We start from the raw sequence: 25,519 nt of genomic DNA on the forward strand, positions 1-25,519 counted from the left end.
GCCCCCCCGGGGACCATGCCACCTCCTCATCCTGGCAACCCTGCTCCAGGAAGCACTGCCATGGATCAAGCATGGGGATGGCAGTCGGGGTTTCCAGCCACCACGTCCATCCAACCCCCAGTGTTTTTCTTGCTTCCACCCACTTTTCTATTTCAGACAGAGTGGAATGTCCAACTCTGTGAAATCTGTTGCTTAACAGAAATATGCTTTTAATGTCTAAACATTCTGAAGATTAGAGCAGGGGTAGGGAAATGCCAGAATAGCGGTACCTCTTGAGGGGAGAAAAACCACACATACACACACAAAGTCCTTTGTGCTTCAGAAACTCTGCTCGGCTTCACTGATCCTAGGATCTTGTCCAGAATCTTGGGAAATGGTTAAGCCAAGAATTTCAGTCGTGAATATTTCTGCTGTGATTTCGTCTGGAAGTTCTTCTTCTAAGCAAATTTCAGAACCTAACAAACAAGAGAAGAAAGCAAATGCCTTCGTAATGATTAGGTTTCTAAGTCAGAAGCATTTTCCAAAAAATATGAGGAACTGATACAAAAGAGAAGTGAGAGGCGCTCTGTGCCGGGATTTGGCTCTGGCTCCTTGAGAAGTCCTGGGGTGGAAATCGGTCAAAATCCCTCCTTTATGGTTTGGGTTTGGAGCACTCTTACCCAAATCTCTGCACACGTTATTGGAAAACCTCAAGTATATGGCATCATTGATTTTACTGTTTTGAGACACTTAGGAACACTGTATCCATGTATTGTGCATATGTGTGTGTGTGTGAAAATTACATTCTGAGATACCAAGTACACAAGGAATGGGGTGGGGGAGCTTGCAGGTTGGAAATGACAGATCAGATTCTGGAGTCTAGAACTGTCTGATTAGGAACCCTGTTCAATTCGAAACTGGGAACAGACAACAGAAGGAGAGGAAGAAGGAAGCCCGGTGAGGGGTCTTTGCTCCTGACTTCTTGGTGGGGCAGTGGGGCATTCCTCGGGGTTTGTTCATAGACATGTTCCAGCACACTCAGGCCAATGGACTAAAAGAAGGAGGTGGGAAATCCTCATATAGGGAAGAAGAAGAGGATGATCTTTTTTTGGCCACACTGCACTGCATGTGGGATCTTAGTTCCCCGACCAGGGATTGAACCTGTGAGCCCTGCAGTGGAAGTGCCAAGTCCTAACCACTGGTCCACTAGGGAAGTCCCCAGGAGGATCTCTAAAGACGTTCAAGTTCTGGCAACTTGGGCTGGGGCTCCTGCCTGCCCCTGAGTCACTGACCCTCTTGTCCTTCAAGCCTCTCCTGACTATACCTCCCCTGAAACGACTTCCAAACCGTACTCTCAATTAGTGGCCAGTGTTTGCCTACCCTAGCTGGAAAGATGAGGGCTGGGTCGGGGGAATAAAGGGAAAAACAAGGCCAGAAGACACAGGGGATGTCAGAGCCCGGGAACAAAGCCTTTTATCTCTTCAACGTGACCACCGCTCCCTGGTCCTTTCATAACTTATTCATGTTGGGTTCCCCACAGACCTGCTTTGTCATGTGCGCAGCATGAAGGAGAGTGGCTGGCACCAGTCAGGAGACATAAATGCACTCAAGTCAACAACAAATTAGCGTGCCCTGGTTACGTGCCCAGACAGAGCCCACTCGCTAGTAGTACCTTTGACAGAGGAGGCTGCAGGCTCGGATTTCCAGCCCTCGGGATTCAGTCCAAACAGTGTGGCAAAGCAGTCCGTCATCTCCTCTTCCGTCATGTGCTCACCTGGGCATTGCAAAGGGAAAAGGAGGCGGTTCGGCTTGTGGGACTGAGCTTCACATCAGAGCTTAGCATCATCTTTCTAAAGTCTTCAAGAGAATTATTCCATGGGTTTCTTTTTCTTAAGATGCAAAAGCCACCTAGGAAGTCCCGTGTTACCGTCACATAGACTTCCCTATATGGTGCTAAAAGTGGGGCTTCAACCTGGGGGACTGTGTTGGGGCTTGTGCAGATGGGGAACAGCTTTCTGATAAAGACTTCACTTGGCTTCATTTCAGTTTCCCTCATGTTGGAAACACCAGTTTCACTGAGATGAAATGATCACCCAGAGAAAAAGGAAAAAAAAAAAATTTTGTTTTTTTTGTTTTTTGGCTGTGCCACACAGCATGTGGCATCTTATTTCTCTGACCAGGAATTGAACTCGTGCCCCTCACATTGGAAGTTTGAAGTCTCAGCCACTGGACTGCCCGGGAAGTCCCTAAAAATGATTTTTTTTTTTTTTTTACTTTGGTGTGGTTTTATCTCACAAATGTAACCCAATCTCATGGTACCTCATCGTGAGGTCAATGGCTGGCACTTGTATTCCTGCTTTATGAGTGCTGTGCTAAATTGCTTCAGTTGTGTCCCACTCTTTGCAAACCCATGACTATAGCCTGCCAGGCTCCTCTGTCTATGAGATTCTCCAGGCAAGAATACTGGAGTCAGTTGCCTTTCCCTTCTCCAGGGGATCTTCCCAACCCAGGGACTGAACCCATGTCTCTTATGTCTTCTGCGCTGGCAGGCAGGTTCTTTACCACTAGCGCCACCTGGGAAACCCAAGGTAAGAGGAAGGCATCCAGGGCCCTGAATTGCGCAGTCCCAGGAAGTTGGAACACATACTCCATCCTTCAGGTCCCCGCCATCCTTCCCTTTATCCCTTGTTCACCAGCCATGTGGGTCAGTAAGCAGCATCCTCAGGGCTGAAACTCTGTGAAATCAAAGATGCGGGTGTCTGGGGGCTGCCTTCCCAGCTCAGTTCTCTCCAGGGGGATGGGCCCAAGGGTGTTACAAGATCTACCTATTTGTGTATTTACCTTTAGTGTGAAGCAGATTCAGAAAATCCTCTCTTTGAATAGCCTTCTCTCCCTTTGAATTGGTGAAACCAAGAATGTCAAAGCTCTGCTGGATGCCGCTCATGGTGTTACCGAAGGGTGGCCTATGATTGAGGTAGACTTTGAAGAAATCTGGTAAGTTGATTTTGTCGGTGAGCTTTCCAGTGTCCACATACTCACTAAATCTGATTTCATTAAACATATCTTCAATCTAGAAAAGAGGTTTGGCGGTGGGGTGGCGGGGGGAAAGACCATGGTAAGCAGATAGATTTCTAAGAATTGGAGCATAACAGACAAATGTTCGTAGTTAGCTTAGAACATGTCTGCTATGGGTTGACTGTAGCCTCCCGCCACCCCAACCCAAGAAAGACAGGTTGAAGTCCTAACTCCTCATCTCTCAGAATGTGACTTTATTTAAAAACAGGGTCATGGCAGATGTAACTAGTATGACGAAGTCAATACTGGAATAAAGTGGGCCTTTAATCCAATATGACCGGTGTCCTTGTAATAGCAGTGGGGCAGGTGCAAGCTGGTAGTGGGCCTGCTCAGCCATTGATCGGTGCCACAGTGGGCCCCTCCCCAAGCAAGCGACCATTAGTGAGCAACTGTCAACGAGACACCATTAGTGGCCCTGCTCAGCGATTGGTTGGTGCTACAGTGGCCCCTCCCCCTCTTGTGTATAAAAGGAGCTCGAATTGGGACTGAGCGGAGATGATTTTTTGAGATGCTAGTCTGCCATCTTCTTGGTCTGCTAGCTTTCCTATTAAAATCGTTATTCCATGTTCCAACAACTCATCTCCTAATGTATTGGCCTGTCGTGTGGCAAGCAGAATAAGCTTGGCTCAGTCACATTCTCATTAAAAGAGGACAAAGACACTCAGGGCCAAGATGGACAATATGATGGTGGAGGCAGAGGTTGGAGTGATACAGCTTAAGCCAAGGAAAGACAAGGGCTGCTGGTAACCACAGAAACTAGAAGAGGCAGGGACGGTTTATCCCCTATGTGTTTCACAGAGAGCCTGACCCTGCTGACACCCTGATTTTGGATTTCCATGAGAGAATAAATTTCCATTGTGTGAAGCCACCCAGTTTTTGGTACTTTTTACAGCAGCTCTGATCCACTGTCCAACTGGCCAATACTATTAGCACTGGCATGAACAGTGTTTCATTTTATCACTTTTCACCTAAGTATCAAAGGTCTGTATAGTCAAAGCTATGGTTTTTCTAGTAGTCATGTGCCGATGTGAGAGCTGGACAGTAAAAAAAGGCTGAGCACCAAAGAATTGATGCCTTCGAACTGAGGTATTGGAGAAGACTCTTGAGAGTCCCTTGGACTGCAAGGAGACCAAACCAGTCAATCCTAAAGGAAATCAACCCTGAATATTCACTGGAAGGACTGATGCTGAAGCTGAAGCTTCAATACTTTGTCCACTTGATATGAAGAACCGACTCATTGGAAAAGACCCTGATTCTGGGAAAGACTGAAGGCAGGAGGAGAAGGGGATGGCCGTGGACGAGATGATTAGATGGCATCACCGACTGGCCCCAGGAAATGGTAAAGAACAGAGAAACATGGTGTGTTGCAGTCCTTGGGGCTGCAAAGAGTCAGACACGACTGAGCGACTGAACAAGTCTTGCACTGTATTTGCTATGTCCCTGCTTTGTGAAGAAGCTGTTTTATGCCATGTGCTCAGTCGTGTCCCACTCTTTGTGACCCCATGGACTGTAGCCTGCCAGGTTCCTCTGTCCATGGAATTTTCAAGCAAGGATACTGGAGTGGGTTGCCATTTCCTCTTCAAGGGGATCTTCCCGACCCAGGGATCAAACCCATGTCTCATATGTGTCTCCTGCATTGCAGGTGGATTCTTTACCTACTGAGCCATCAGGGAAGCTCACAGAATCCTGAAGAATTTAGAAATTAGTTTATAAAAATAAGCAAATAATTCAGTGTGAAACTCAAATACAGGACCTATCACTATGGTAAGTTTCTTATGACAACTGCATTGTAGTTCTTTTTTCCTTTCTTTCTTTTCCATGTTTATCCTGCAATGTTTTATACACACAAAGATATTTTGTAACATACACACGACTTATGTGATATATTTTTTAAAATGAAGACCTAGGAAGCCATCATTCATTGAAAATATCAACACAGTTGACAAATATTAAGGGAGACTAACCATGAAAAAAAAGACCCAAATTTTTTAAATCATGAATGAAAGAGGGAATGCAAGTATTGACACCAATCTTACAGAAATTAAAAGGAGTATGAGCCACTGTGTGCCAATAAATTAGATAACTTAGGGAAAATGAACAAATTCCTAGGAAGATACAAATGACCAAAACTGACTCAAGAACAAATGGAAAATCTGAACAGACCTATAACAAGTAAATAGATGGAATTAGTAACTTTACAACTTCCGTGAAGAAAAGCCAAGGACCAAATGACTTCATTGGTGAATATGTCTTCCTCCAAATTGAGGGGTTTTGAATTTTATAGAGAAAGACAAGGAGAGAGAGAGAGAATAAGAACCATAGAAAAGTGGGAAATAATGTTTTCCCCCAGAACATAACTCTAACTTGGTCTGTAGGAATGAATTTGGAAGATAATCTGTATTTGTACACAATATTTACTGGTAGATAACCAATTTCTTCCTGTCCACTAAATAATGTAGAGCAAAAACTGAAAGAAGCACCAGTTTGAAGCAGTGTCAAATATCAGCCAGTCTGGAGCATCCCAGCGTCTTGGTCTTGTCCCAAGTATCAGGAAGAAAATACAAACCTCTTACAGTCCAACCGTCTGATCATAATTACTGTGAAAGATCTGGGGCACTTTCTTTTCACTTTTTCCCATGCATACAAAATACATGTGTCTTTTTTTGCAAATCTGGTTTGTGTATATATTCTTTTTGTATCCTGCTTTTTACACTGTATCTTAGTAATCACCTAATATTTTCAAAGAAGCTACATATTCTCAATGTAACACTCCCAGGAATGGTCTTTAGACATAACATCATTGGTTATGGATACAAATGAACCTTAATCATTACTATGTCACAGCTCTAACTGGTAACATTTTCATGTATAGCATTTATTGAGTTATATTATGTGTAACTGATGTTGCTGCTACTGCTGCTGCTAAGTTGCTTCAGTCGTGTTCGACCCTGTGCGACCCCATAGACGGCAGCCCACCAGGCTCCCCCGTCCCTGGAATTCTCCAGGCAAGAATACTGGAGTGGGTTGCCATTTCCTTCTCCAATGCATGAAAGTGAAAAGTGAAAGTGAAAGTGAAGTCGTGTCCGACTCTTAGCGACCCCATGGACTGCAGCCCACCAGGCTCCTCCGTCTATGGGATTTTCCAGGTAAGAGTACTGGAGTGGGGTGCCATTGCCTTCTCCAGTAACTGATGTTAAACTATGTATAATTTTCTGTATAAGTAAAACTATATGGTAGCATATTATTTACAGATTGTACTATACAGATTTTTTTTTTTTTTTACTATTTATTTATTTGGCTGCCTTGGGTGTTAGTTGCAGCATGCGGGATCTGAGCTTTCATTTCAGTGTGTGGGGTTCTCTCTAGCTATGCCCCAGAGTCTGCAGAGTGAGCACGGGCCTTAGTACCTTAGGCACGCGGGCCTCTAGTCATGGCACACGGGCTCCAGAGTGGGCATGGGCCTCAGTACCTTAGGCATGCGGGCCTCTAGTTGTGGCACATGGGCTCCAGAGCATGCAGGCTCAGTAGTCGCAGAGCATAGGCTTACTGGCCTCACAGGCCATTGGATCTTAGTTCCCTGACCAGGGATCGATAAGGAGTCCCCTTCATGGCAAGGTGACTTTTTAACCACTGGACCACCAGGGAATTCCCTGCACCATATGATTTTAATAGTATGAGTATATGCATGTGCTACCGCTTACTATGAGCCAGAGGAGACTGGGGCTAAAACTACAATCTTTGATGACAGACCTCTATTCGAACCCTGGCTCTGCCATTTTCCATGTGACTTTGGGTGAGTAATGTGATGTTCCTTATCTTCAGTTTCCCTTTTTGAAAAGGCAGGTAATATGGTGAACGATTTGCAATAGAGCTGATCTGCAGCTTACTGTGACAGTGTATCTAAGCATGGACATAATGATTAAAACACAGTCAACAACTCAACAGCCATTAAGAGTTCTTGTGATTATGATACTTTCTACGCCCTTGCTGATTACAATGCACGCAATTATATCATTTATAAATATAGAAACTATAATGTAAATGATATGTGTACATTCTAAACACAACATACGATTTAAATTCAATTCAGAAATAGGACAGTAACTCAAAGATGACAGAAAGAAATCCCAAAGTGCCTGGAGTTATTCATACCCAGAGCATTCCAAAGATCTCAGGGAACATGGTTGGCACAAATCACTCTGTAGGTGATTCACCTCTGACTCTCTTTCCTTAAATGACTGATCAAAACTCACTGCCCAACAAGCAGAGAGCTGGCAGCTTTGGCATCACGACTTTCTTTCCCAAGCCTAGTTTGCAAGTGTTGGTTGAAGAGGCAGGTTCTGCTACGTGTCTGAACAAGGTTCACGCTTGGGAGAGGAACCCTGGAGCTAGAATGAAACACCACAGCCTTCCAAGGGCCCCTGTGGGCGGGCAGGGGTGGGGAGGAGCGGGAGCCCCCAAGGCCACCCAAAATGCTCTGGCTGGCTTCAACCCGGTCTTTTATTGGCATTCTCATGCTGGCCCGTCATCTGCTAAGGCAGGGAGCTTTAAACATTCTGAGGCCCAGGCCCCATTCCCAGAGATCCTGATTTAATTGGTCAGGGGTGGAGTATGAGCAGTCATAGCTTAACAAAGCTCCCCAGGGGATATGAATGTGTGGCTAAGGTTGAGAAGTTATGGCTTTAGGGCAGGAGAACTCAAACTATATCAGGTATAAAGATGACTAGGAGGCCCTGTTAAAACACGGACTGTTGGTCACATCCCCAGGGTTTCTGATTCTGCAGGTCTGGGATGGGGGCCGAGAATCTGCTTTGCTTACAAATCCCCCTGTGAGGACTGTGCTGCTGGTGTTGGGGGCCACAGCTTTGAGAATCGGTTCTTACACCGCGGTGCTTGATGGAGGTGATACTTGTGCCGAAAAGAAGCAGCACCAGCTCTTGTGATTTTCACTGAGGGTAATGATGGGTGGCAGCTGTAATGCATGGTCTAATTCTTCAGGCCTACATCTGTCTCCTCCATTAAGCTGTAGCAATGGCATTCATCTCTATTTCCACTGCAGCTTCCTCATTCAGAAGGCCCAGAGAAATGTTTACTAAATGAATGAATTCACTGTGGGCACAATGTAAAAAGTTCTGTTAAAACTTACAAAAGGCCTGGGACTTCCCTGGTGGTCCAGTGGTTAAGACTCCGAGCTTCACTGCAGGGGATGCAAGGTTCAATCCCTGGTCAGGGAACTAAGATTCCACATGCCGCGTGGCGTGACCAAAAAAATAAACATAAAAATAAAAAAAACCTCACAAAAGGTGTATTTCGAATAACTGCTTACTGCCCTAGTTAATTTAGTTCAATTTACTAGAAGTTACTGAGCATTTGGATTGGCATTGGCAAATGGAAGACTAGTCGTTTAATTATTACTAGGCGGCCCTGCATTCTAGTGTACACTTAGCCAATCAGTCAGCAAAGATTAAGCACCTACAAAGTGCCAGGCACTGGTCTGGGTCCTGTGAAGAAACACTTAGGAGACCACACACACACACACACACACACACACTCACTCCTGCTACAGTGAACTAACAGGAAGGCTCCATCACTGGCTGCTTAGCCTTGTGCCTACACCTGGGGGCTTTTCAAAACTATCCAGGCCCAGGCGCCACCCCAAAGTTCAACAGATTGGAGGCTGAGCCCAGGTATCAGTACTTTTTAAGTGCCCCCAAGTGATTTTAACACGGTTGGACTCCGTGGCTCTAAAAGATTTCAGTGCCTGAATGCAGGAGGTTGACATCCAGGGCTGGAGGAGTGTTCAGTAAGGGGGACTTGGGAAGACTGCCTCAGAAGAGGTGGGCCACTGAGGATCCAGGCAGTGGGAGGGGAGGGAAAGGCACTTTAGGCTGGGAAACAAGTGTGAGGAGGGGGGAAGCAAGGGAAGGGTGCCCACGAAACCCTTCCAAAGCACCCTCTGTGTGTCTCCCATTGCTGCTGTAATAAACGATTACACCCATAGCGGCTTGAAGCACACAGACTGACCTCACAGTTCTCAAGGCCACAAGTCTGGAATGGGTGTGAAGGGCCAGAACCAAGGTGTTGTTGGTAGGGCAGCATCCCTTCTTCCTTCTTTCCTTTTCCAGCTTCTGGAGACAACCAGCATTTTTTGGCTTATGGCCCCCTCCCACCTTCAAAGCCTGCAAGCCCATCACCCTTTTGAACCTCTTCTTCTGTCATCATGGCTTCTCCTTAAACTCTGGCCCTCCTGCTTCCCTCTTATTTATTTGGCTGCTCTGGGCCTTAGTTATGTCATGCAAGATCTAGTTCCCCCACCAGGGATCAAACCCTGGCCCCCCGCATTGGGTGTGTGGAGTCTTAGCCACTGGACCCCCAGAAAAGTCCCGGGCCTCCCTCTTATAAAGACCCTTGTAGTTACACTGGGCCCACTGGGTGATCCAGGATAATCTCCTCATCTCCAGACCCTTGATATAATCATACAAGTGAAATCCCTTTTGCTAGGTAAGGTAGCATGTTCACAGGGAGTTACCCCCCTATATTCTATGCCTCCCCATTCTAGGCAACACTCTGGGAATGCTGAACCCCAGGATCCCCTCCCTAGATAACCCAGGCCCATTTCTAGGGCCTGTGGGGGTCTTGTCCTGAAGTCACCCACCTGAGAGGAACCTAAAGTGGTGATGGTTGCGTGACTCTGTGAACATACTAAAAGCCATTGACTTGCATACTTTAAAAGGTCGAATTATGTGATCTGTGATATAGCTCAATAAAGTTGTTTAAAAGGAGGAAAAATACAGAGTTCCCTGGTGGTCTAGCGGTTAGGAGTCTGTGTTTCCACTGCATGGTCACAGGAGATCACGCAAGCCACGTGGCATGGTGAAAAATAGTAATAATGATAAAAGGAGGGACCTCCCTGGTGGTCGAGTAAGAATCCACCTTCCAATGTAGGGAATGTGGGTTCGATCCCTGCACTGATGTGGGTTGGGGAACTAAGATCCCACATGCCTTGGGATAACTAAGCCTGTGCCGCAACTACTGAGTACACGGGCCACAACAAAGACCTGATGCAACCAAATAAAAAAATAAACATTTTTTTAAAAAGAAAAATAAAAGGAAGAAAAATAATACAGAGGTGAAGCAACGGCAAAGACAAGTAACAAGGCAAATAATATCAGTATTTTTGAAAATACATTTTTCACTATGACAATGATCTATTCTTTAATCATCATTAAACCAGTCAAGATGACAACATGCTTGTAAAAAAAATTCAAACACTGGAGATGCAAAGGATGGAAGTAAAGTGCCCTATCATTCCTCATCCCGCAGCAATAACCAGTGTTCCATGTCCTGACTTACAGGATTTCTTCCTCGTTTGCAGTAAGAGGCACATGTCAAAACAGAATGTGGGGTCCGAGGCCAGCCTGCTGGGGTGCAGACCCCGGCCCTGCCCTCAGTAGCTCAGTGGCTGTGCGGGCTTCCTCCTCCCCCGAGGCCTTACTTTCCCTGGTGGTGAATGGAGATGATGAAAGCATTCCTTACTGTGAGGACTGGACGCCAGGGAGGCTGGCGTGGCGCTTGGCGCCCAGCGAGCGCTCAAGCGAGAAGAGCTGGTCGGCTGCTGCCACTGTCGGTGTTATGACACTATGACCAGCTGTGCTCTCTTTCAGTAGCCGCTCCGCACTTCAGGATTTCTTTCTTTAGATGCTGTGAGTGCGGCAGGCAGAAGTCCTGTCCTGATCTCTGTGGGGAGGCACAGCGCTCCCTGGTGTGGGGTTCTCAGTGGACCAGGAAGGCCTCCCCACAACACTGGTTATTGCTGCGGGATGAGGAATGATAGTGCATCGTTCCTCTCGCCTTCAGGATGGAAACGCCTCCTGGTATTTATGTCTCAGAGCAAATCCAGCACACCAGGGACCTCTCTTCAAAGGGCGCGTTTCCAAACTCCCCTGGGGTCTTCGTCAGAGCAGAAACTACCCATGACCCCTCGCTTGGATTTCTCCTCCCTGTAGAGGGGCCGCTGTACCACTTGGCTCTGCTCCCTCCACCCCAGCTGGGACCACGGTTTAGCCACAAAGATTAGCGCACAAGGCTTTGGGAGGATTTGTTCGTTTATCTTTCTGGGTTTTGTTCTGAATACAAAAGCAATACAAGCTACTGCCTGTAGTTAAGAAAAATTAAATTCTTCAGGAATGTATGTAAGATGCTCCCCTCTCCCTGGCAATTTACAACCAAACCATCTATTAAGGAGGATGGATGCAACTAAATGGGAAGTTTTGTCGTTTGTAGACCCTGGATATGGGCTTATGCTGCAGATTCGGAAATACAAGCTAAAAGCTGAGTTGGCGTGGCCAGTAGAGGGAGAGGAGGGGTGCTGCTGGGGGAGGGAAGAGGGGGAGCTAGGAAGCCCCCTGGGGTGGTCATCAGGACTGGGAAGGAGGTCTAATTAGCAGAGGTTTTGGAAGGGGGCATGGTTTGTTTTTTACTTTTTGGCCGCTCCACTCAGCATGTGGGATCTTAGTTCCCTGACCAAGGACTGAACCCTTGCACCACTCCCCACCCCCGGAATTGGAAGCACAGAGTCTTAACCACTGGAGTGCCAGGGAAGTACTAATAAGCAGTTTTAGGGAAACTGCTGTGAAATGTGGTTACGCTTGAAACTTTCTGGTGATTCCCAGTTTTTCAGGAAAGTTGTCTTGCATGGATTGGGCTTTCTGCTTTTGCGGAAACGGAGGAAGGAGCTGAGTGTCGGGTCTGGAATGACCTGGAGTCTGCACACGCACATGGGGGAGGGGCTGCGAGCCCAGGAGAGCAAGAGTCCCCAGGGCAGCCCCAAACTCTGATGGACCAGGGCCAGGTTCCAGCTGGTACTGGAGGCCCCAGCTGACAGGAAGTGATGCACAGAAATTAGGGTTTAGAAGCTCTTATGAGTTCCATGCCTCAGAAGTCAGTATCGCTAAGCGTCTGGAACAAGTTCTTTCAGTTCTTCTAGATCTACGTATTATTGTTAATGAAGGGAGGCCATGCTTTACATACTGTTTTGCAACTTGCCTTTTGTCCTTCAGTAACAAAACCAGCACATTCTTTCTGAGTTAAGAATCACAGGTCAGCTTCCCTGGCGGTCCAGTGGTTAATAATCTGCCTGCCAATGCAGGGGACCAGGGTTCTATCCTTGTTCTGGGAAGATCCCATGCACCACAACTACTGAGTCTGTGCTCTGCAACAAGAGAAGCCACTAAAGGCAGAAGCCTGCTCATCGCAACTAGAGAGCAGCCCCTGCTCACCTCAACAAGAGAAAGCCCGCACGCAGCAATGAAGACCCAGCACAGCCAAAAATAAATAAATTAAAAAAAAAAAGAATCATAGGTCAATTTCACTGTTCAGTAACTACTAAATGTAGGTGTGTCTGGCTTGATTTATCCAATCTCCTGTCAACGGACGTTAAGATTGTTTTAATTTTTCATTATTATATAAACTATCCTTGGAGAAGGCAATGGCACCCCACTCTAGTACTCTTGCCTGGAAAATCCCATGGATGGAGGAGCCTGGTGGGCTGCAGTCCTTGGGGTCATGAAGAGTCGGACACGACTGAGCGACTTCACTTTCACTTTTCACTTTCATGCATTGGAGAAGGAAATGGCAATCCACTCCAGTGTTCTTGCCTGGAGAATCCCAGGGACGGGGGAGCCTGGTGGGCTGCCGTCTATCGGGTCGCACAGAGTCGGACACGACTGAAGCGACTTAGCAGCGGCAGCATAAACTATCCTGCAGTAGTTGTAAGATCTTCCCTGTAGCTCAGACGGTAAAGAATCTGCCTGCAATGCAGGAGACCTGGGTTTGATCCCTGGGTCAGGAAGATCTCCTGGAGAAGGGAATGGCAATCCACTCCAGTATTCTTGCCTGGAGAATCCCATGGATAGAAGAGCCTGACAGGCTACAGTTCGTGGGGCTGCAAAGAGTTGGACACGACTGAGTGACTAACCCATTGCAATAGTTATATGTCACTGTTACCCTTGCCTGAGTTTTTCTGTAGGATACATTCCTCAAAGTAGAATTGCTGGATCCAAAATGAGCATATTTAAAAAGCTAAGCGATTATTTATTTTGTCTCCAAATTCTCCTGCTGCTAAGTCACTTCAGTCGTGTCTGACCCTGTGCAACCCCATAGACAGCAGCCCACCAGGCTCCTCCGTCCCTGGGATTCTCCAGGCAAGAACACTGGAGTGGGTTGCCATTTCCTTCTCCAATGCATGAAAGTGAAAAGTGAAAGTGAAGTCACTCATTCGTGTCCGACTCTTAGCGACCCCATGGACTGCAGCCTACCAGGCTCCTCCGTCCCCGGGATTCTCCAGGCAAGAGTACTGGAGTGGGTTGCCATTGCCTTCTCCAAACTCTCCTAAACAAGGCTAAAGTTGCAGAATATACCAAATACTTATTAACTACTCTGAGATCAAATCATGAAGTCAGAGATTCTATCTTCCTCATTGTCTTTGCAGTCAAACATGACTGGTGAGCATCATTCAATTATTCATTTATTAATTCAACCAAGATTTGCTGAGCATCCACCATGTGAGCTCTTGTTGGGCCCATGCCTCTCTGCCAGGATTGGCCTTAATTGGCCTAAGAGGTCGCACTGCTGTGAATTCTCTGTGAAAACATCAAGAATGTATAACGCTCGGAAAGCTAAATAGGAACATAGCCACAAGGGACCAGGGAACACACGTGGCATGAAGCGCAGGCCAAGCCCAACAAGATAGTCCAAAGACCCGGAAGAGGAAAGAATACACCTATAAAGACAAAACTTTCTCATGGGACTTCCCTGGTAGTCCTCGGGGCAAACTAAGCCTGCACGCCACGACCACTGAGCCCACGTGCCTCAACTAGAGAGAAGCCAATGCAGCCAAAAAAACACTTTCTTGTATGTGAAATCAGCTATACAGACTAGTGAAGGAACCCTAACTTAGGAACCCAAACCTAAGTTTGAGCTCCTTATACAACATCATAAACACTGCAGACCTTTCTTTTGAAAAATGAAGATTTGTAGGAGCAACCCACCCCCACCTCTTTGGCTGTGTTCTGCAGAAGATGGGTGGGGTTAGGGATCCTTTAGGAAGGGTTATATTCTTGTATAATTTGGCTTCAGTTTGCCACACTGACTAGATACAAATTCCCAAGTCAGTTTAAATGACATAAAGAAAAATATAAATAATGTCTAGCCTTGGGCGGGGTCGGGGGTGGTTGGTTTGAATCTCTAAGTCTTTCATGTAACCAAATGCTAAAATACTCTATGAGCTGGGCCTACTTCTTCATAGAACTTCTCGGGGCAGGGGGAGCAGCTGCATCTCAGTAGGAAATGTTTCATGAACCAGGGCAAAGCCTGGGTCTGACAGTTTCAAAGCCCCCAAAACATTTTTTATTAAAATCGGTATAAATCTGATGAGAACAAGAGATCAAAAAGTTCTCCCCGAGGAGCTTCAGCAATAAACGCGCTCCTCAATGAACACATCTGGATCGGGGGCCTTCAGAGAACGTCTCCAAAGAGTAAACATGTTTTTTAAGTGGATGAAAAACCCTGGAATCCAGGGGATTTATGAAGACACTGGGGCACCGGAACCCCTTTTGTGGCAGCTGGGGTGGGGGACTCATGCAAGAGCCAGTGATAACCTGGCAGTGACCATTTTCATTATTTTTGTTTCTATGTGGGTAAATAATACTCAGTATCACTTTAAAACATTTGTGGCAGGCTAACCTTTTTTTCCTGGTATTTTTTTTGTGGGGGGGAACACCAGGAGGCTTGTGGGAACTTAGTTCCTTGACCACGGATAGAAGCCTGGGCTCTCATCAGCGAAAGTGCGGAGTACTAACATAACTGGGCCACCCGGGAATTCCCTCTGGGTACTTATTACTCATCAGCAAGAACTTCAATAGGTGATTAAGTTTTATTATTTTTGCCCAAAGATACGACAATGGGGTGAGCCTTCAGTGATTACACCTCTTACTTCCAGAGAAAGCAGAAAAACCAGTCACTCTGTGCCACCCTCGAGCACTTTGCGTGGCAGGTAGGTGACAGGCACAGAGGTTAAACATCCAGAATTCACTTCTTGACAAAACAGTACTGCAGAGGACACATTTACTTGAGCCCAGGGTTTAAAATCAAGAATCCTGAGTGACAAGGACTTCCTTGGTGGTCCAGTAGTTAAAAGAGTCCACCTGCCAATGCAGAGGACATGGGTTTGATCCCTGATCCAGGAGGATCCCACGTGCCGTGGAGCAACTGAGCCCATGCATGTCACAAGTACTGCACCAGTGCTGTAGAACCTGAGAGCTGCAAATACTGAGCCCACGTGGGGTAGCTACTGAAGCCCATGTACCATAGGGCCCGTGCTCCTCAATAAGAGAAGCGTATGCACCGCAACTAGAAAAAAGCCTGCACACAGCCACAAAGACCCAGCACAGTCAAAACTAAGTTAATAAATTTAATTTTATATATATATAAAAAGAATCCACCTTGCAGGTTTGATCCCTGGTCAGGGAACTAGATCCCACATGCTGCAACTAAGAGTTCTCATGAAGCACATAAAGATCCCTTATGCCACCACTAAGATCCTATGCAGTCAAATACATAAATAAATGTTTTTAAAAAATAATAATAAGCAAACAGAAGAAGGAGGAGAAAAAAAATTTTTTTTTAAAGGAAAATGCAGACCCTTAGATTCCATGGAGATTCTGAATGGCTAGATCTGGGATGGGGCCAGGGACTCTGATTTCTTAGTAAATGTTCCAGGTGATTCTATTGAACTTGCCAGCTTGAGAAATAGGGTTCTAGGCAATACGCTTTAGGAACACAGCTCTTAAAAAACACTTTCATGTGGGTTGCACAAACTTTCTGGATAGTTTCCATTTCTGGCCACATACTTTTACAAAATGCACACTGGTCAAAAGACTTTAAAGGAGCTTAAAAGAGTCTCAGGTGTTTTTAAGGTGCTCATTCAAGACCCAACTTGGGTTTGTGGGCTCTGAAAGTTCATTTCTCCAGACTCTATGTGGAGAATAAAAGTCATCTTCTAGTCACACTTGGAGAATTAAAAAAAGAGGTGACTCTGGGGAGGCCACTGAGGCCAAGGGAAATGACCAGGGTCATAGCTCACATCACTAAACTATGCTCAGACACCTAAGACGAACATCAAGTCTCAGATGAGTTTCAGGAGTTATGTGTGATTGAGGGTGAGCTGTAAAAGGCTACATTTCTGGAAAACTATTTGGCAACTGGGCCTTAAAGTTCTGATCTGGTAATTCTGGTAATATTATCTGATCTGGTAATTCTATTTCTAGGACTTTGACCGAGGAAAACAATCAGAGAAGTACAGAAACCATATGCAGAGATGTTCATCATAGCCATGTCTCTGACAGCCTAAATACTTCACACAACCTCTGTGTCATCAACTAAGGAATGGATCAACTGAATATATGGACTTAAGAAAGCATGTTGTCGATAGCAGACCAAAAAGCTTATGCACAGGAGAAGAGATGACTGACAAAATGAAAAAACAACCTATGGAATGGGAGAGAATATTTCCAAACCACACATCTGATAAGGGTTTGACACCTAAAATACATAAGGAACTCACAACCAATAGCAAAAAACCCAAATAACCCATTTTAAAAATAGGCAGAAGACCAAAGGGGATATCTTTCTAAAGAAGATATTCAAATGATCAACAAGTACATGAAAAGATGCTCACATCATTAACCATTAGGAAAATGCAAATCAGAAGCACAATGAGTTATCACCTTGTATCTGTCAGAACGGCTTTTATCAAAGACAGAGAAAACCAGTGCTCACAAGGATGTGAAGTTAAATGGGAATTCTTGTGCATTGTTGGTGGGAATGCATAAATAAAATATGCGCTGTGTCTGTGTGCATGATGGAACATTACTGGAATATTATCCAGCCATAAAGAAGAGGGAGTTCTTGCCATTTATGACAATGTGGATGGACCTTGAGGGCATTATGCTGAGTGAAATGTCAAACAGAGGAAGACAAACACTGTATGATCTCAAATTGTATATGAAATCTGAAAAAAAAAAAATCAAACTCATAGAAACAGAAGACAGATTGGCGGTTGCCAGGGGAAGAAGGTGGAGAGTCGGAGAAATGGGTGAAAAGTGGTTAAAGGATATAAACTCCCAGGTATAAACAAGTCCTGGGGTTAGAAGGTACAACATAAGGACTCCAGTTAACAACACAAAGGACTTCCCTGGTGGTCCAGTGGTTAAGAATCCACCTTCAATGCAGAGGACACGGTTTCAACCCTGGTAAGGGAGCCAGATCCCACACACTGCATCTGAAGACCCCACATGCCACTAAGACCCAGAGAAGCCAAATAAAAACACAGTACTGTATATTTGAAAGCTGCTAAAATAGTAGATTTTAAAGTTCTTACCATACACAAAAAATTGTAACTCTGCAAGGTGATGGATGTGATACGTTAATTAACTAAGTCGTGGTGATCATTTTATAATATATATGTATACAAAATCACTATACTGAATACTTAAATGAACACAATGTTATGTCAATCAGATCTTCATAAAGCCAGGGGTAAAAAAACACATTATCAAGTAATTTTCACCACATGCTCACAAAACAAGAGTTACTGAGAATCCTGCTGTATACATACACGTATACACATACTCTGTAAAATGTTGAGATATGGCTTCCCTGGTGGCTCAGATGGTAAAGAATCCGCCTGCAATGCGGGAGACCTGGGTTCAGTCCCTGGGTTGAATCACAAGATCCCCTGGAGGAGGGCATGGCCACCTACTCCAGTATTCTTGCCTGGAGAATCCCCATGGACAGAGGAGCCTGGTGGGCTGCAATCCATGGGGTCGAAAAGAGTCAGACACGACTGAGTGACTAAGCATGCATGCATTTGCTGATCTATACCTACATACACCACATAACAACAATTCTTTTTAAAAATTTATATATCTATATCCAAACAGAAAACAATAGATAGAAGTCCACCAAAATGTTAATAATGACTACCTCTGAGTCATTTCTCTTCTTCTTTACAGTTCTATTTTCTAAATCAAAGTTATAAAATTAAGCTATATCCTTTAAAAATCAAGTTTTCAGAGAACTGTTAATGAAATGGGAAATGTGTATGACAATACTAAGCGAAAATATAGGATGAACATATATATCCAATATGGTACTCATTCATTTTTAAACATTATATATACATGCATTATATATAAATCAATCTAGGAAGATACCAATAACTGAAGTCTCCATGTAGTGGAATTAGAAGTAATTACGTTCTTCATTTCACTTGTGTATCTTTTCCAAACTTCCTACAATGAGAATGTGCTAGCATTTTAAGTCAGAAAGAAAACCCAGTCAGTTGCTTTTTTTTTTTTGGCTATTCCTTGTGGCATGCAGGATCTTAGTTCCCCCGGCGATGGAACTCAAGCCCCCTGCAGTGGCAGTATGGAGTCTTAACCACTGGACTGCCAGGGATATTCCAATCAGTTGCATTTTAAGCCACAGTTTCCATGAAGACCACTTCCTCTGGTCCTTGTTGGGAGCCCCTTGCATTTGGTGGTGAGCTGTGAGGTGCCAAGAAAGGGCCATGTCTCCTGAGCTCCATCCCCAGCCTGGGATGAGCAGCCACCTCAAGGGCAGCCCATTCACACAGGCCAGGTGAACTGTAGCTACACAGGGAAATGATCACAACAGTGAGCATCCACTGAGATCTTTCTATGCAGCCTACACTGTGCCAAGCGCTGTGCAGGCATCACCTCCCTGAACCCCATGAGGCTGGTCCTCATGCATCGAGGGCCCTTCTGTCTAATTCCGGAAAGGTGGCGCTAGTTGTAAAGAACCTGCCTGCCAGTGGAGGAGGAGGTAAGAGACACAGGCTGGATCCCTGGATCGGTAAGATCCCCTGGGGGCGGGCATGGCAACCCACTCCAGTATTCTTGCCTGGAGAATCCCCATGGACAGAGAAGCCTGGCGGACTACAGTCCATGGGGTTGCAGAGAGTCGGACTCAACTGAAGTGACTTAGCAGGCACGCATGCTCTCACCAACCACATCAAACTCTGGCAAGGAATCCGCCTGACAGGGGTATCTTTACGGTAAGTCTGTTTCTAAGCAGTGCCTCAGCTATGCCCAGAACCTCCTTTCTGATCCATTTATGTAAGAATGGTGTTAGGTTTTTACTTTGGCCTATGATGACGGCTCCCTGAGGTCGTTTTTTTATAAATAACACGTCCTGCCTGCGCTTGTTTTCCTTCTACCTACCTCCCCTTCCGATGGGTAAAAGCCAATTGCTCTCATGACAAAAGGAAGCTCCGACAGGCAGATGTGTTCCGACACCTTTCTGGTCTCCATTGTATCGATACCTTGACTACGGAGCTGAGAATAGTAAAAATAGTCTTCCAGCTCCTACGTGGAAATAAAGTGGAAACACAACATGCATTTTTGGCTTTAGTCTGAAGCAGCCATTAAGACTTCAAGGACATTTTCTAGAAAGTACATTTTGAGCTCAGTGGGGAAAAGAGCTTTGGGAAAAATAAAAAAAAGCAAGAAGGTTAACCCCGGGCACATTTGTTTTACAAACTTAACTAGATGTTTCGGGGAAGTGTTTATTCTGAGGACAATTACCCTGTAGAATTTTCCTTCCCTGCCACCAGACACCAGACCATAGAACGGGGTCAGGTCTTCGCCCCCGAGAGAAACCGCTGCCTCCAGGGCACTAGAACAATAAAAGAAACATCGCTATTAGAGAGCACTCAGGCGGGAACGAGGTGGCCCACAAGTCCTGCAGGCTGCAGACCTCTGAAGGGCATTACAGTGCGGATACAACTAGGGTCTCTGTAAATTTGCTAAGCAAATTCCCTCCAAAATGAAGCTGCAAATGGAAAATTCAATTTCAAGTGTGGTACCCGGTGGCTTGGGGCCCCTGTCTTAAAGATGGTGATACTCTCTCGGATGACAGGGCAGGCGCCTGGCAATCTGTCTGCAATCTTTGGGGAAATCTTCTAGAGGAAGAGGAGGGTCCCCATGTGCTGAGCCCACGGACCACCCCCAGCAGAGCGGCCGTGCTGTAACCTTAGATCTGCGTGTGACCAGAGCCAGGGGAATGGGATGTGGTACAGGTGGATGGCCAGCACTAATTGCTTCCATAAAAACTCAGGAGGCCACAAGGGGCCCACACTGGTCAGATAAAAATAGCCCTCTGCTCTCTAACACAGGGTCAGATTTTTCCAAAAATAGGCCCTTTAAGTGGTAAGAAAACCTACTTTTTATGTGAGGCTGACTCTGTCTCATACAAAATGCTAATAATACAAAATCATTTTAATAATCCACTGACTGGATTTCTGCTCATCAGACCACTAACTTCTTTGGAGGATGATTAAGACACACTTTGTAGAGACTATGGTGGGGAAGTGGTTAAGTATACCGAATCTGGAGTGAAAGGGACATGCCTGTGACCCCCTGGCTCTGCCTACAGAGAGCAGGGTGATCATGGGCAAGTGACTTTACTACTCGGGGCCTCAGTTTCCTATTCTGAAAAATGGGAATAATTACAGGGTCTGCCTCACGAGACAGTTGTGAAAATTAAAGTGAATGCACATAAAGGATTGGACACGAAGCCCTTTGTTTTTCTCCTGTGATGAATCTTTGTTGAGGTGTGGAATTGAATTAGGAAGATAGCATATGAATCCACAGCCTCACCACCTCACTCCATGCCTGGGGCAGTCCCTGAGCCCCTCAGAGCGAGTTTCCAGACCTGTACAACGGGGTTGTCAACAGTCCCTATGTCGCCAGATAGCTGTGAGGATAAATCAGGCGATGCATGGAAAGCATGGGACCCAGGGCCTGGCCCAGGGTTATTAGTACTGTTGACCTGGGTCAACCTCCACCGTTCCTGCAGGAGTCAGCCACCAAACAGTCCTCAGTCCTCAGTCAGGACCCCGCACAAGCCCCACCCAAGTAGGATGCTGGTGGTCTGTGGAGCTGCTGTACTCTCCAGGTGGGCCTGGGCTCCAGGTGGGCCTGAGGCCCGTCTCCAGTTGGGCCCAGCCTTCACCCAACTCTTGGCTCTGATATTAGCCATCGAGGCAGGAGTCTGGCTAAGAGGGCGCCTGCTCTGAGGCTCCGAGGCCAGCCTCAGGCCCAATCCCAACAGGCATGGTTCTGAAGCAGGGCCAGATTAAAGGCCCAATGTGACATGGAGGAGTCTGTCACCACCAGGAAAGCCCCAGGGAACAGGACCACTGAGCTCTGGATCCTATGGGAGCAGCCCTCCGCTGGTCAGAGCTGCAATACGTCCCTGGCTCCCCAGCCACCGTCAGCTGATGGGAGAGCCAGAGGGACTGACTGGGCTTGTTCCACCAGAGCTGGGGGATGAGCCTTCCCTCAACTCTGGTGTGAAATCCAGGAACCATCAGAGGCCATGTTTCCACCGAGTGATGAAACCCGCCTCTGCAGAGTGACAGCGGGTTACGGCAGAGGTGAGCAGAGAGCAAATGCAGAGGGTGGGCAGTTCTGGCTGCGGGAGCGGTGACCTGAGATCCCAGGACGGGACTGGTCCTAACGTCCCCTTTCTCCCTAAGATGGGTTCTAACACCACAAAACAAGAGGTCATTGGGGAACAAGAGGGAGGCGCATTTACTGAGAATGCTCTTTCTACTGTGCCTAATATAGTCAGTACTCGGGGAATGATCCAAAGCTGGAGAAGCTGTGAGACAGCAACCAACATAGAGCAGGTGCTCAGTAAAGCTTCCCTAGGGGAAGGGGAGGGGAGGCGGAGAGGAGGGGGAGGAGGGGGGGAGGGGAGGGGAGGGGAGGGGGGATAGCAATTGTAGACATCACTATCCTCAAAACAGCTCTGGGGTCCTCCCTGGCTGTCCAGTGTTTAAGACTTCCAGCTTCCCCCACAGGGGGCTCAGGTTCAATCCCTAGTACGGGAACTAAGATCCCACATGCCTTGAGGTGCAGCCAAATAAATATACTGCCAAGTGCAAAACGCAGGTGCAGATGGGTGCATATAGCATGCAATATGAATATATATATTTGTATTTGTATAAAGATATCGTGGAGGGAGAATTCTCTGGCCGTCCAGTGATTAGGGCTTGGCACTTTCACCGCATCTTAAGAGAGAGACATCAAAAACAAATAAATCAGCTCTGAACACAGTGGTAATATTCCCATTTTAACAGATGGAGAAACTGAGGCTCAAGGAAGGGAAGGAACTTGCCTCAGGTCACCAAGTAGCAGGGGAGATGGGATTTGCATCTGGGTCTTTCTGGCACTTGTCTGAGCAAGACTGCAAGATGCCAGGTGGGCGTGAGGTTGAGCACAAAAATGGGGGATTTAAAAACAGATGCCCAACAAGGAGAGAAAAAGGGTGGCCTGCCACCCAAGATAGGGGAAGGGAAAGTAAGAGTGGGGGGCTCTGGGGGAAAGATGAAGGGAAGGGGTCTCCCAGGGGAAGTCTGAGACGCTGCAATGATAATTCGGGGGCCTAGGAGTTTGCTGATTAAGACGATGTGAACGTGACAGGATTTATCACCTTCATTTTACCCTACAACTTGCCATCAATAGACCTAGTAGGAAATTTCACCGGTTTACTTGTTTCGGGTTTTTACATTTCTTCCCATTAGTGAAGCACTGAACATATTAAAACACCAGAAGCAGTGATGAAGTGCTAATTAGTTTATAATGATCCTTTGTCCCCACAACAGATTAAATTGAAATTCTGGCAAGCCTGGATTCTGGCCATGTTCAGGAAAGCTACTGGAAAGCGAGTGCTCTTTTTTTTTCTTAAATCTCTGCCATTCCAGATCTCAAGATGATTGAGACAAGGACAAAAATGAAAAAAAAGGAAGATTCTGTCTTCCCACCAGGATGTCACTTGATCCCACCCATCCAGGTGACAGGCTATAGGTGTCAAAGGATTAAGCACCTCATGCTGGAGACCTGATGAGTAAGTTCTTTTCAAGGGGAGAGTTCACCTTCAGCTTCTAAATCCCCAAAATCTGCCCTCCTGGGTGAGAACAGAGGTGAAGGTCAGAGTTGCAACTGCGATCTGAAACCCCCTCGAAGTTCCAAAGCGGATTTACCTGGCTGGTCTTGCTTCTATTCACGTGAATGCCACTGAAGAGGGATGTGCACTTGGCAGACGGTGGGGGGTATACTTTATGTTTTATTTAGTTTTGGCTGCGGTGGGTCTTTGTTGCTGTCACGTGGGCTTTCTCTAGTTGCGGCGAGTTGGCTTCTCTTCTTGTGGAGCACCGGCTCTATGGCTTCAGTGGTTGCAGCACACAGGCTCAGCAGTTGTGGCACATGGGGCTTAGTTGCTCCGTGGCATGTGGAATCTTCCCGGACCAGGGATCAAAACTGTGTCCCCTGCGTTGGCGGGTAGATTCTTATCCACTGTGCCACCAGGGAAGCCTAGGGGGTATACTTTTCCTGGGGGTATTCTTTTACCCAACAAACAAACTGGGTTTGTTCTTTTAGGAAGGTACCTTTCTCTGGGCTGTTTTTACCCAGCTCCTCATGGGACCCTGCCAGGAAGAGGGGCATAGAAAAGGTGGTCAGGAAAGGAACTGGCTCCGCCCTGTGGCTATTCAATGAATTTGGAGAGATGAGATGATTACTATAGTGGTAAACCTTCTTTTTAAAAAAAAAATTATTATTTTTTGGCCACACTGTTCATCATGTAGGATCTTCGTTCCTCAGCCAGGGATCGAACCTACAGCCCCTGTGATGGAAGCATGCAGTCCTAACCACTGGGCCGCCAGGGGAGTCCCTAACCTTTTTTAATAAGATCCTGCACTCCTAAGCAAATGCCTTTATAAGGAAGAAGAGATGAAAGGAAATCATTAATTTACTGAGTCTTGAGCTCAGTGCTGTGTGCTTTCCATAAGGATCCTATAAAAGTCCCTGTTGTTGTCCCCTTCCCCACCCCTCCATTACACAGACAAGGAATCTAAAGATCAGAGATGCTAATCTCTGGGACCTAGGGCAGCCTAGGTCCCACAGCCAGCAGACAGCAGTCTTCAGATTCAAACCCATGTCTCTCTGACCTCAAAGGCTATGTCTCTCCTATGCCCGATCATGGGACTCTTCAGCCTCGCCCTAGGCAGAAATTCGCAGCTCAGGGCAGGGTGGTGAAAAGAGAAGACTGAAAATACACATTTCAGATAATACTCTTACTATTTCTGTAACACACATTTTGGAGATTCAGGCTTGATCTCTCTAGCTCGTGTGGATTTTCAGGCAACACAGTGAGAAGTATTTTGGGGGAAAGGGGCATGGGTTCATGAGGTAGGATTACACGGTCTCGCCTGCAAATACCATGGGTCTCTGAGACAGAAGAGTAACCTGTCAGCCCGTTAATATGAACAAGTGTCTCAGGGAGCACCCTGAAGGCCATGCCTGAGTCTTGGCTGTTTTTATACCTGCAGGCCTACCACAGTGCCCAGGATGTTGTAGGGTGTTTTTGTTTTTATTTTTTCTAATATTTATTTATTTGTCTGAACCAGGATGCGGCATCTTTTATTTTTTTTAGTTGCAGCATTTGGGATCTTCAGTTGCAGCATATGAACTTTTAGCTGTAGCATGTGGGATCTAGTTCCCTGACCAGGGATAGAACCCGGGCCCCCTGCATTGACAGCATGGAGTCTCAGCCACTGGACCACCAGGGAAGTCCTGTCATAGGGGTTTAATACCTGTCTGCTGTTGCTGAGTGAAAAGAAGGGGTGTACACGTGACACCCTCCTTAGGGGGCCAAGCTTTGCACCGCAACACACACCTTAAGTTGATTTCCCACTGCACCACTGACCGATCCTGCCCTCCTGCTGTGAAGGCACAGCAGCCGTCATAGGAAAGGGCCATGCCGGCCACCCCATTCGGGTGGCATATGAGGGCAGAGGTTTTATGTGGATTGCCATCAACTGGTAAGATCTGAAGTCCAACCTACAAAGGAAGAAAAGTGAAGTTGCTCAGTCGTGTTCGACTCTTTGCGACCCCATGGACTGTAGCCCACCAGGCTCCTCTGTCCATGCGACTCTCCAGGCAAGAATACTGGAGTGGTTTGCAATTTCCTTCTCCAGGGGATCTTCCTGATCCAGGAATCGAACCCGGGTCTCCCGCATTGCAGGCAGACACTTTAACCTCTGAGCCACCAGGGAAGACTAGAAAGGAAGAAGTAACTAGATATTCAGACTAAGATACCCAGGCCAAAGGCCAGACTTGGCACAGTCACCTGTCAGCTCCAGATCTGTTTATGCGAAGGACCTGCCGGTCTGGAACTGCCTTCTCAGTGTGTGAGGGCTGCATTTCAAGCATTTTACATGGCTGGGGCTTCACATACACTGCGCCCTGCAGGGTGGCCCCTTGGGAGAGAGATGCCTGGTTCTACCAGGGACACAGAAAGGAAACTTCCCTCTTACCTT

At 46.5% G+C, this 25,519-nt stretch overlaps 1 protein-coding gene across 1 annotated transcript in view; it reads right to left on the reverse strand.

Moving 5' to 3' along the window:
• Positions 1 to 212: 212 nt before the first annotated feature.
• Positions 213 to 25,519, reverse strand: part of WDR66 (WD repeat domain 66) — a 74,514-nt gene continuing 49,207 nt past the window's right edge. Inside the window, exons 19-24 of the mRNA XM_010841332.1 lie at positions 24,877 to 25,040; positions 19,719 to 19,809; positions 19,356 to 19,499; positions 2,821 to 3,049; positions 1,652 to 1,753; positions 213 to 455 (exon numbers count right to left, since the gene is read on the reverse strand). Coding sequence (XP_010839634.1) covers positions 319 to 455; positions 1,652 to 1,753; positions 2,821 to 3,049; positions 19,356 to 19,499; positions 19,719 to 19,809; positions 24,877 to 25,040 — 867 coding nt within the window. The 3' untranslated portion in view covers positions 213 to 318. The remainder of the gene's footprint in view (positions 456 to 1,651; positions 1,754 to 2,820; positions 3,050 to 19,355; positions 19,500 to 19,718; positions 19,810 to 24,876; positions 25,041 to 25,519) is intronic.

The sequence above is a fragment of the Bison bison genome, unplaced genomic scaffold (assembly GCF_000754665.1).
Source record: "Bison bison bison isolate TAMUID 2011002044 unplaced genomic scaffold, Bison_UMD1.0 scf7180017864160, whole genome shotgun sequence".
NCBI classification, from domain to species: domain Eukaryota; kingdom Metazoa; phylum Chordata; class Mammalia; order Artiodactyla; family Bovidae; genus Bison; species Bison bison.